Source organism: Lepeophtheirus salmonis, chromosome 1 (genome assembly GCF_016086655.4).
Source record: "Lepeophtheirus salmonis chromosome 1, UVic_Lsal_1.4, whole genome shotgun sequence".
NCBI lineage: Eukaryota > Metazoa > Arthropoda > Copepoda > Siphonostomatoida > Caligidae > Lepeophtheirus > Lepeophtheirus salmonis.
This window is the reverse complement of record NC_052131.2, coordinates 8351993-8365179: the sequence shown is the minus strand read 5'-3', so window position 1 is coordinate 8365179 and position 13187 is coordinate 8351993. Positions and strand designations below refer to the sequence as shown.

At 29.2% G+C, this 13187-nt stretch overlaps 1 protein-coding gene across 1 annotated transcript; it reads left to right on the top strand.

The window, feature by feature from the left end:
* The first annotated feature begins 3194 nt into the window (after positions 1 to 3194).
* LOC121122248 (uncharacterized) lies at positions 3195 to 8232 on the top strand. Its single transcript, XM_040717267.2, has 2 exons — positions 3195 to 3743; positions 6080 to 8232. Exons 1-2 carry the CDS (start codon positions 3318 to 3320, stop codon positions 6896 to 6898), a joined length of 1245 nt encoding a protein of 414 aa, XP_040573201.1. The 5' UTR covers positions 3195 to 3317; the 3' UTR covers positions 6899 to 8232.
* The last annotated feature ends 4955 nt before the right edge of the window (positions 8233 to 13187 follow it).

Sequence of the window (13187 nt, the reverse complement as noted above, 5' to 3'; positions counted from 1 at the left end):
ATACAAATTAAAAATATGTTATTGCATCGTTATACAATTTTATTTCCATAGTGTGGACAATACAGAAAGAGTGAGATATTTTTGTGTGGTAATTATCCTACTTTTCTTGTCCCCAATAGATCCGAATCAAAACTAATTCTAATAGAAAAAATAGGGACCATTAAGACGATTTTGCCTTCAACTATGATTTCGTTTGTGACGTCATCACTCATCAGTAAAGACTCACTATTGGGAAAAGGGGTTATTAATAGTTTTGAAAAAAATGTAATTGGCTAATAAATTCAGCTAAACGTATTTAGTTCTTTTTTTAAAAATTAATTGTAGCAAAAACTAAATATAGCCACTCAGTTACGTGAAACTTTTAAAACAGGTGACCATTAGACCAGGTTTCATAGGGTTTGTGTACCAAAGTCTTGGATAAGAGTACATATAAACATCCAACGTTTATAGAAATAATAAATAACTATATGATTAATATTTAATTAGCATATTTAATATTAATCATAATTAAGGAAAAAAACCAACTGATTCTTAGATAATATAAATGTTTCAACTAAATTTGGTGACATTTAGATAAATATGACGGAATATTGTTTATAAGGATGTAACATGGTTGTCAAAAGAGTAATGTTTATCCTTATAGTAAAAAAAAGCAAAACACGGAGTTCTTGTGGTGTCCTATTTTTTTTTTTTTTTTGTGCCTACAATATTTTTATTATGAAAAAAACATTGTTTAGATCCCAGAGTGTAATTTCATTTTGAAAGGAATACAGGCTATGCGGAAGCTTTTAAAGAACGTTATAATAATTGGACATTCATTAAAGTTGTACTCCGGTCCAAAATCTTATTGAACTTTTATTAGTTATCAATTTATAATTTACAAAAAAAAAAAAAAAAGATAATATGTTTAGAACATGACCATTTCAAAGGCTGATGAAATCAAAAACTTTGTTGACATCAATAATTTCATTTTCTCATATATTTTTTGAATTGAACATTTCCAAATTTATTCAGCTGTAAGAAAATTGCCAAAATACGACTATAGACTATTATAAGAAGTAAACTTCTTCATATTTAGAACAATCATTTAGTCCAACAAACGTAGAGTTTTTTTTGTTTTTTTTTTGGAAGGATTGAGTTTCCAAATTTGAACCATTATTTATGAAAAAATTATATCCATTAGATGTATGTTTTTTGTTATATCCTAAAATTGAATTCAGGCTAGATTGAGAAGTGCGTCCAACCCATATACATATTTGGTCAGTTAACCAAATAGTCAGATAATATGATTTTTCTCATAATTCAGTCTGGATTACCTTTGTAGTTCCCCCAATTTTAATCGTCAATATATATCAATCAGGGTTGACCGCTGGAATAGATATATATTATTTTTTTGAGAGGGGAGGGGGGGAGAGCTTATTTTTTTGGATTTTTAAAATTTTGAAGAAAAAGTTTTAAACATTATTATTTTTATCTTTAATTTACAAATATTAAATTTTTCAAAAAATTTAAAATTCAATAAGCCATAGGTATTCCAAAAGAAATAAATTTTTTAGAAAAAAATTTCAAATTAAATTTTTTACAATTTTTTTTTTAGAAATAAAATTTCAATTATTAAATTTTTTAGAAAAAAAATTCAAAAATTTACAGATACATACAAAAAGTTAAGTTTTCAAAAAAAAAAATCCAAAATCCACATTTATTATAAAAAAGTTTAATTTTAAACAGAATAACATTTCAAATATTATATTTTTTGGAAAAAAATTTCAAAAATTGACAGATTTTTACAAAAAGTTACGTTTTTGGAAAGAAAAAATCAAAACTTCACAGATATTTACAAAAATTTAAATTTCTTCAGAAAAAAAAATCAAATATTAAATTTTTGGAAAAAATTTTCAAAAATTCACAGTTATTTATAAAAATTTAATTTTTTTATTTCATTGCATATATAAAATTTTTGGCAAAAAAATTTAAAATATTAGATGTTTCGGAAAAAATTTAAAAAAAAATCTAAGCTATCCAGAGAAAAATTATTTCTTTGGAAAAAAATTATCAACAAATTATTGTGGTGAATCCTTTCGCTAGTTGCATATTATAGTACAAAAAGTTTATTGGCACAACGAATGAATTAGAAATTGACGGACTTTATTTGAAAGGACCATCATATTGTGGTCCAATTAAGTCTCATAAATCAAAGGAAGACCCTAAATTATACTTATCATTCTTGGGCATTTCAAATCATGTCAGAAATTTTGATACAAAACTCATAATTAACCAAAGTACAACTGTCTATTAAACATTAGACTGTATGTAGGATAAATGATATTTTTTTTAAATTGTGGTTCATAAATATAAAAACAATGTACAGCAATATTCCATAGACAAAATCTGAGTCAATTCCAATTTTAAAACTTGAGATACGAAATAATTTTGTGTATAGTTTATAACTTTTATTTGATAAAATATATCAATTTCTCATTATTTTATTGTGACGATCCACTTTGGTTACTTTATGTGCAATTTGCAGCACATCCAAAGGATTAATCAGAACAATCTCTGTTTGTACAAATGAACAATGAGTAGTTGAAGAATACAAAAACTCAATTTCGAGAAAAATCATTTGCGCTTGCTTTTGGGTTTACTGGGCACTTTACTTAGCTTTCAAATTCATTTTCGAGATATTTCGATGTGCATTTATGTAGGGGTACTATTATTTACAAACGCTGACACTCCATTTAAAGGCATTGTTTTAATAATATATGCCTAGATATATAGAAATGTACGTATCATAAAATTATAATTAAATCACACTCCAACTTGGGGTTTTTTTTATTTATTATTATTTTCGTGGAATAATTATAGCATGGAACTTATATTTAATATACATACATAAATATGGTTTAAAGTATAAGGTTCAAAATTATCAATTTTTACCATGAATAATTAATTCAAGAGTTGCTCTAAAAAAAAAAAAAAGGATCAATGAGGACGATAAGGTAGGTTATTAAAAATAATATTACGGTTCTCTACGCACACCTCAACGGAAAAAAAAGACAACCAGCTATCTATTTCAAGCACCCATCGTTACTTTGAACTTTTTATTAATTCCATGTTGCGAAAGTAAATTAAAATTCCTGGGCGCAGAGTTCTTTAGAAAGCAAGGATCGCACTCTTTCTTTTCTTTTTTTTTGTCTGTTCTCTTTTTCTCAACCAACGGGAAGTACTAACATAGATAATCCCAAGTTCTCCTTCTTCCTACAAGTGCCTACTCATCCCAATTCAAATGCATCATCGTGTTTTTCCAGCAGTATGTCACTATGTCTGAAGAGGAATTGACTAACTTATCATGGCTCACATCAACGAGTTGTAGACACCTTTTGCCAGGGATCCGGCCTGAATTAGAATATGAGGGCCCTTGTTTTGGTATCCTTAATTCCCCAAGTTGTAGTACTGATAACAGTAGTAAATCCTCTTCCACTAAAAAAGTCCAGAAGCAGAAAAAGACATTGTTTTCATGTTATGGAAATAATAAGGTGAATGTGGAACGACTTTTGGATGACACTTATAAATTGCTTAATATGGAAGACTACAAGAATATGTCCTCCACAAAACCTCCTTTTTCTTATCGGGCTCTGATTATGCTCTCCATGAAAGACACTCGTAGGAAAATGACTTTGAATCAAATTTATAAATGGATTAAGGATAATTTTGCATATTATCGAGACGGAGACAAGAATTGGCAGGTAAGGATAGATATAACATGTATACAACATACTTGCTGAAATTTCTAATAAGTCAAAACAAAAACTATCTTAAACTGAAATGGTGTCCTTTAAATCTTGCTACATCATACAATGTCGAGTACAAGTCGTATTATCAAATTGTAGGGATGTAGTATTTACAATACTTGTGACGAAATTGAAGTTTCTATGGATGGTCAATACCTATATTATACACTATGGGGAAAAAATGAAGGTCTTGTAACGCCCGTAGGCTGAACCCCATATTAATTAATGTAATTTAAGCCGTAGAACACGAATATGACCATCAAAACTGTCACTCCATGAAGGTTTGGCCTTCAAAGCCTTTTTTTTAAATCATGTTTTTAGGGTATAACAAAGAGATTAAGTCCCATATTTCGACATGAAAAAACGATATGAAAGAAAATCAAAGTAAATAATAAATTGATAAAAACATTTCAGCGTATAAAAAATCTATTATTTATTACGTTATCTTGATTATATTTAATAAAAAATGTAAATAACCACCAAAAAATCGAGTAAAATGAAGGACATTACTTAGATGCTAATATCTTTTTTTATTTTTTCTTCAAATGCTTTATATTATAGCTAAACTTATAGAATAGGCCTTACATTTCAATTTTAATAAAGGTCGGTTTTGATTGATTTATGGTCAATTAAGTTTATAATATTTATTAAAATATATATATATAATAAGCTGGTTATGTTGCGTGAACATATATCCTAATAATATTCCGGCGAAAAAAATTAATTACTTATGAGGCTATATAATTTCATCATTTATATGTAAGGGAATTAAAACAAGTTAATAGATGCTTCATATTCAAATTAATTTAGTAGTATTTACTTAGTGTGAATAGTTATATATTAGTGAAGCATGTCATTTAAAGTTTGTAAAATTGTAATTTATAATCACGCAGCTTAACCCACTACGGCTCAAATAACAATAATAAATGCACGTTTCAGTCTGCGAGCAAAAATGCTGTTATGTTGTGAATAATTTTTTGACTATTCTAATCAAAAGTACTGATTGGTAAGACGTATTCTATTACACAATATCAAGTTCAAATCCCCAAAGTTATATTACTACAAGTAAATAGATAATACGGATAACATCAATGTATGGTTCCTAAATTAAAATGACCTATGATGTACTTAAATAAAACGCAATGATACATAGAAAATTGTAACTTGGACAGACTGTTTGGGCACAAGTTACAACTTGTGCACATTTTTTCGTACACTTTACCCTAATTGAATGCCTTAATTTTGATTTATGAAAAGATACATCTGACTCCAATTTTATGGCCCCTTTCAAATCCATAAAATCTATCAATTTCCAATGATTTCATTGTGACAATGAATTTTTGCGAACTTTAAGTATCATTTGCTGTTACTGCAAAAGGGTGATCATAATAATTTGGTGACGTAATTGGCAATTATAATTTGTCAAAGAATGCATATTAGAGATAGATCCCGTGTCCTTGGCAGAACCATAAACTAAATTCCTCTTCTATATGATTGAATAGCCTTAAATTCACCAAAACCTTGTTTCAGAATCGTGGATTGACTCGATATATTCGGACTCAGACGAGCAAAAAACGTAAAAAATCCTTTGTTGTGAGTCAGTGTAAAGTTACCAAGGCAAGTCACAAGTTATAAAAGACAATCTAAAGTCTAGTCCTAATCCATTTGTTGATTTTTAACACGATTCAATTTGAAAAGGCTATCTGCGAATACAATCGGTAATAATAATATTATTTTCTCGTTTCTAGTGGGAGAAGCGATTTTTTTTTTGTAAATAACTAGAACCATTTTTTTAAAAGAACAAAAAATATCAGGATCTAAAACTAGGAACCGAAATCCAACAATACTACATATTATTATTATATGTAATCTTGACTCAATTTAGAGAAAAGTAATTTTTTAAGATCCCTTTTGTGTTTAAGAGTAACATATGTAAGTATTATTGTATTGTATTATAAATAAATTGAAATTACATAATATGTACATACATCTATCTACTATTTCTGAGTCTAATGTGGGATTTTTTATGGTTGGAGATCAATTAAAGGGTAGAAACAAACCATAGAATAGTCTCACTAGAAACAATATACCTATTACTCGAATGAATAGCTATCATTATCTATTGTTAGGTATAGAGTATAATGATACTTTCTTCCCTTAATTAACTTTCCTCTCTATCAAATATAAATTACACATAAATAAAAAATACAATAATTGAACCTCATTTGTTTAATTGGTAGTTAGTTAATTTTCACTCTTCTTGCTATTATTAATATTTTCCCCCTTTTTAGAACTCCATTCGACACAACCTATCGCTCAACAAATGCTTTGTCAAAGTGGCTAGATCCAAAGATGAACCTGGGAAAGGAGGATTTTGGATTCTAGATTCGAACGAATATCAAAGTATTCCATCAACAGACACATCATCACAAATGCCATTTCAGCCAATCCCATTCACAAAGCCTTCTCCTTCTTTATCATCATCCACATTCTCCACGGCTCCATCCCCTCACTATGTGAGCAATAGCAATAACAAAAGAAAAAAGAATATCAAGGAAGTGCAAAACACGAAGATTTGTCGAAGATTCGTGGGATCAAAGATTTCATCAAAGTTCAATCATCATTATAGTAATAACAATTCTGGTAACTCACGAAATTCTTCAAAAAAGAATCTGACTCCGCCACTCATGCCCTCCACTGTCTACGGACAGGATAACATAATCAATTTGACTTATAATATCTCTTCTGGACCATTTGAAGGGCTTCGAGGCATTGTGGAGGAGGATGAAGAAGAGATTGAGGAACAAGAAGAAGAAGAGGAGGAGTCCGAGCATAATGGCCGAGATTTTGTGGATTTTGAAATGATATTTAAGAATGAAAAGTACTTTGAAATGAATCCCCCATCACATTATTATGGATATGAGGAAGGTTTTGGGCATAGTGTTGAGCTAAGTCCACATCCCTCATCTGTTTCAACGACACCTGCGGACTCATCATTAGAGTTTACGCCATTTACTTCGGATAATAACTTTAATTTAGAACAATTTTTGACATTAGATGCGGATCAGATCGCGGAGAATCGAAATATGTTTTCCTCATCTTTAATATGAATTGTTACGAAGAAAGACTTGGATTTTAGTCTAACAAGTACATAGATATTTGGCCCCATATTTTAGAGTTATTTTTCAGTTGGTATCTCTTTTTTCAAGTGGTTCACTTCTAATTAAAATTTGATTAAGGTAGTAAGTAGATAGTTGATAAAGGGAACTGAGAATAATTAAAACTAGTTTAGGATGACCAACCGTACTTTTTTACTCGGACATGTCCTTTTTTATGAGTTTATTAAACGTCTGGTTTTATAAAAGACAAATGACACATTTAAAAAACCCTTTTTTTTCAAATTTTTCCTTTAATAGAAAAGAAAATTTAGATAAGAGAAAGAAAAAAATCCAAAATTCGAGGTCAAAAATACCTTTCTAAAAAAGAAGCTAAGATTCTAATTATATTTTCTAAAAAAACCTAAAATCAATAATACCAACTTTATTCTTAAATTTAAGTAATTTAAAAATATTAACGCTCATCCCTCTACGCCAAGTGTCCTCATTTATGGAAATCAAAATATGATCACCCTTATTAATACTTATATATTATAAAAATCAACATAATAGGGCGCCAAAACCCCATTTTAATTTTTGAGGAGAATAGGTGGGGGCGGGAGGGTGACAATAGAAAGTATCCAAAATATAGGTCCTTCCATCTACCTTGAATTCATACTTTTTTGCAATAAAATACATTGTGGATCATCATCATTTCAAATTCAAAAGGAAATTGTTAAATAAATTAAAAATGGAATTGGTAAAATTCCAAATGAGACTGTCAAATTTCTATATAGAAAAGTCAAATTTCAAATCAAATTTATCAAACTCTAAATGGAAATAGTCAAATTCAATATGGAATAGTCAAACTCAAAATGGAAATAGTCAAATTCAATATGAGAACACACTTATTCAAAATCAAAATGGTCAAATTCAATATAATGAGAGTCCAATTCTAAATATAACTAGTCAAATCCAATATGGAATAGCCAAACTTAAAATGAGAATACTCAAATTCAAAATGGAGTTAGTCAAATTCAATATAATAATAGTCCAATTCGAAATATAAATAGTCAAATCCAATATGAAATGGTCAAATTCAATATGAGAATAGTTAAATTCTAAATATAAATAGTCAAATTCTAAATGGAATAGTGAAACTTACAATGAAAACTCTCAAATTCTAAATGGGTTTAGTCATATTCAAAAATGATACTAGTCAAATTCTAAATGAGAATAAACAAGTTCAAATAGGATTGGTAAAATTTAATATAAAATAGTCAAATCCAACATCAGAATAGTAAAATTAATAGGAGAAAAATCCTACTTCAAAGCGAAAGTAATCAAAATTCAAAATGAAAATAATCCAAACTCTTAATTGGAATAGTCAAATTCAAAATGAGAATGTTAATAGTCAAACTCCAAATGAGAATATTCAAATTTTAAATGGAATAGTCAAATAAAAAAACTAAGAATAGTCAAATTATAAATGAAAATAGCCAAATTATAAATGAAAATAGCCAAATTATAAATGAAAATACTCAAATTATAAATGAAAATAGTCAAATTCGAATTAGAAGAAATTCCAGATGAACAGCAGAGTTGTATAGGAGCTCTACAACGTATCATGCCTCCCTAACACCCTCTCACTAGCATATTCACCAAAAATTTACAATATATTGTTAGATGATTGAGACTAACATCTTCTGGACAAAGCTACAAACAAAATAGAGAAACGATAACCACATGATCAATTTTGGGGGCTGCGAGAATTCTTTTTACCAGCTAGGTAGCACTGAGTTTTAAAAGAATTTCTCTATAAATAACTACGATACCTCCATAAATTTGGCATTTTAATTGAATTAACAAATATAATTATGCAATGAGAATATAAATTGCATACGTCATTTGTGGTATTTTTAAGAGCAATATCTTACGGAGGAAGAAATGTCTTCCCGCAGACAATACAATATCATCAAGCCAGGGTTTTATCACTTTGTTTCATGGCTTTGGTTCTGGGGTGAAGGATGTCTTCGTGTACTTTTTATTATATAACTGGATTGGTCCTTAGAATGCCTTCCTGATTCATGATTAGATCACCAAAAAAATACAACTGAAAAGTATTCAAAACTCATAGGGAATCCAATCCTATTTTTTCGATTAAAATCGACCTCTTTACTTATGAGATTATATTATTTATTATTATTATTGATTTTGTATACGTAAGCCCAAGATACTTAATAATAAGATATATCAGTATGTTTTTTTTTACCATACCCGTCAGACTTGACGCAAATGTAGAGGTGATATGCTTTTAATGAAAAACTACAATTAAAAGAAGAAAAACGGTTGTTGCATGTGTTTTTTTCTTCTTTTTTGTTCATTATTTAAGAGGTTTCGTGGTGTTAACTTCTGTCTCTGAAGTTAGTATTCCTGCCTATCTTTGGTGTAAATTGGTTTAAAAATGTCTAATAAAATAAACATATATGAATTTAAATATAATTGTAATATTTTCCCTGCACTAATTATATTTTAAATGCAGAGTGACCTCCTCTTTAAAACAATTATTCATTCCCCCCCCCCCAAAATCATATAAAAGGCAGCTGATATCCACAAGGATCTTAATTCAAGTGTACCATATGTATCGTTCCCACCTTCTCCTCGTACTTTTTTTGTTCCCTACCAAAATGTCAACTCTATATATATCTAGTCCTTTTCTAATATTTGTAAAATTTATATGTATTATATCACAAAATTGGGCGCGCTTTTCAAAAACAGTGTCTTTGATGTACTTTGTATTTAGGTTTCTTGCATAACCTTAGTATAATTGATGTATATGTTAGCCTACAGAATTTACCATTAAATGCATCTGTGTACTTATCTAGGTAACCATTAGCAGTCAATTTGGCATTGATATTTAATTAGAAATCTGCCGATACGCAGACATATTTTATGAATATAATATCTGCACAATTTCATTGATAACAAAGCATGTACTCTTAATTCTTCATTGCTCAAATAATAAACCTAATATAAAAAATTCAGAATGATTATTTCAAGAGGAAAAAATTGAAAATTATTTATACCCATATCATGGATTTGATTGAAATTTTTCAATATCCATAATACATTAACTATGTATTTATTGAGGGCTTGTAATTATTGTGCCTTTTCAATCAATCTCTCTCTCTCTCTCTTATGACTATAGTTGATAATATTGTAGAGAAAAACGCGTGCAAGGAGGAGGGGGAAAAAAAGACATATGGTATCATTGTTTAAAATACTGATGTGATCATCATCTGCCTGCTTTATTATGATTTTTGAGGGTATAACGAATGTATTAATTAGCAAAATGTTTAATGAAGATATACTACGTATAATTGACTTCGACGTTTTTTATCCGTTACAGTAGATTTGAAAACGTCACACTCCATGAAATTGTAATTCATTATGAACCTTATTCTCAGAATAATAGCTAATGAGACGACAAAGTAGAGTATTTGAAATATATTTGAAGCTCAAAGTTTAAAAAAGAAGGCTTTAATTAAATATAATCTACATACTAAAAAATAAACCATTAAACATTTAAGTTAAATATACAAAATTAAACAATTAAAGTCATATAACTATTAATAATAATAAATTATAAATACAGAATATTGAAATAATAGATTGATCCAGATAATTTTTTCCTGTTTTAACATCGGAATTCAGTTAAATATGTCATAACTTTAGGTTGCAATACACAAGCGAGACGTGAGTTTAATCAAAAAGATAATCACCCCTCTTCTTCATGTGGAAGTTGCTATATACAATTGTGCACAGGATAGATATATCTCTACCGATGAGATCTAACTAATTATTAATAATAAAGTAAATGTCAAAATCATAAAATTAGACAATAAATAAATTAATAAAAAAATGTTAGAGATAAATTCATCGTAAAGATTTAGAGCAAAAGCTAATTATGTAGTAATGTCCGGCGATATTACTCCCTATTAAGAGCATCAAAAAGATTTTCCCCGTTATTTAGGTATGCTTATATAACAACATACTATTATCATGATGGATATACACAATTGTTAATTATAATGCAACACCCAATGTAACTACCCTCGTTGTTGTGACCATTTAAACAGTTGTTTTTGCCTTTTATGAGTTTTCTGAACACCATTTCTTGGAGCCCATCAACCATAGCTAAGCCTTTACTGATAAAAAAGTAATATTTATTGACTATGTAATATTGGAAAACCTAATTATCATACCCAAGTCTTAAAGCGAAGTAAGTAGTCTCAGACAAACTAGTTGCAAACCATCCAAAGCTACTACCCCCGTTGTTGTGACCATTTAAGCAGTTGTTTTTGCCCTTTACTGAGTTGTGTATCATAATTCTTGATATATTTAGCTAAAATAGAATCATATTTTATGGTTAGATTTAAAAAAAAAATTGAACACTTACTGTGAGATAGTACAAAATTCAGAGTTCCATTTCGATATTCGTAAATACTTTTTACTGATAACTTGATCATCATTTGGTGTGGATCACTCAAAACATTTTATATGTATTTCTATATATGACATCAGTACCAACATCCTCCATTAATTTAATGATGGTTCCTCGGGAAGGGATATGTTTACCCTTGTATTTCTCCATAATTTTTTTGAACGTAGATGATTAGCAAAGGATAAGGTTATATTACATGCCATAAGCATCTTTGTGAGATCAGAGTTAATGTCTGACTTGATGTATTGATTATTAACTTGATTTTTTAGATGAATATCTATTCTCTTGATATGAGATGAGTATAATGAGTGGCGTGTAATTCTAGGCAGGGGACTAAAGGCACATTTATATCGACAAATCTGACAAACCATCTGTTTCTCATCCGGTAAGTATTTTCCAAATTCCTGGGCCTCCATTTTCATAAATCCAGACAGAAGGCGACGTCATTTTGGGGATTTTATTCAGTTCTCTATCGACTATCACCATCTCATATTATATTAATATTGAATAATAAAGGCGGGAATGATAACGTTCATGATTGATAGAAGAAGATGTATATTATTTAATCAATGATGCCATAAGTAATTCTTCTTTTCTCCTCGCACGCTTTTCTATTCTTACCAAAATTATCACCCTTACTTATGACATAGGGATGCAGTTTTTTATCAGAAAAACACAGTTTAGCAATTTAAAAAGGAAAAACGGCGTGGTTCTTTCTTTATTAGATAGTTGTGGTGTTAACATCTCCAGCGGTTTATGAAATATGTCCAAGAAAGTGGAAATGGGTTTTTCTTGTTGCAATTTGAACAGGTTTTTTTTATTTTCGAGAGCTGTTACCATTATTATTGTACTTTAAAAACGGAACATCTAAGTATAAAATTATAGGTAGTGCTTCTGAAAGCCGTAGAGTAATAATGAGGGCAAATCTTTGTTGTACTCGAAATATAATCAATAATTAACATCGGAGTAATTGCGGTATATATTTCCTTGCTATTAAGCAGTGGGATTTGTGTTTATTTCTTTCACAGCTTTTTTTTTGCAGCTCATCTAATGAAACGTCATGATAGCTAAGTGTCTCTCATCCGAAATACTCTACAAACTATATTTGGATTACAAAGTTCATTTTCGATTTATTTTATTTTTGCATACCGGGAGCATGACACCAGCACTTCTTGCATCACTGAATATAATTATCTGAAAAAAGAATTCCAGCTTACTTTGAGTATATTTTATTTTTAAAAATACGTAAGAAAAAATAACTAAAATTTTATCTTAAATATAGTAGTAATTTATGTTTTCTCCAAAAATCATATAAGTAGCCACTGATGTTAATATTAGGATCTAAATTCAGTAATAGCATAAGTCTCGCTCCAGCCTTCTCCTCGCACTCTTCAAAAACCCCACCTCTAAGCATACATGGAGCGTGGAGAGCGGATTAAAAATGACAATAATATGTAATTTTTATTTTGAAGGAACTTTTGCAACCTTGACTGGAGGGAAAGAGAAAAAAAGTAGGTGTTAAACATATAAAATCACACAAATTAATCATTAACATTAATTATGTTTAGTCCAACCCAATGTCGATTAATTTCCTCCCCTTTGATCGTAGTATAATTACCATGTCCAGGAATGCAACGTTTTATGAAAGAAAAGTTTAAACAATTGATGATTTTGTTCTTTTTAAAAATGATATTCGTTCTTTTCAGATCGTTGTAGTGAGAGCATCTTCATCTAAAACAGGGATGGCAATACTTTTCGGTTGGTGTATCAAAAAAAAAATCTGTTTTTTTTCCTCGTAGA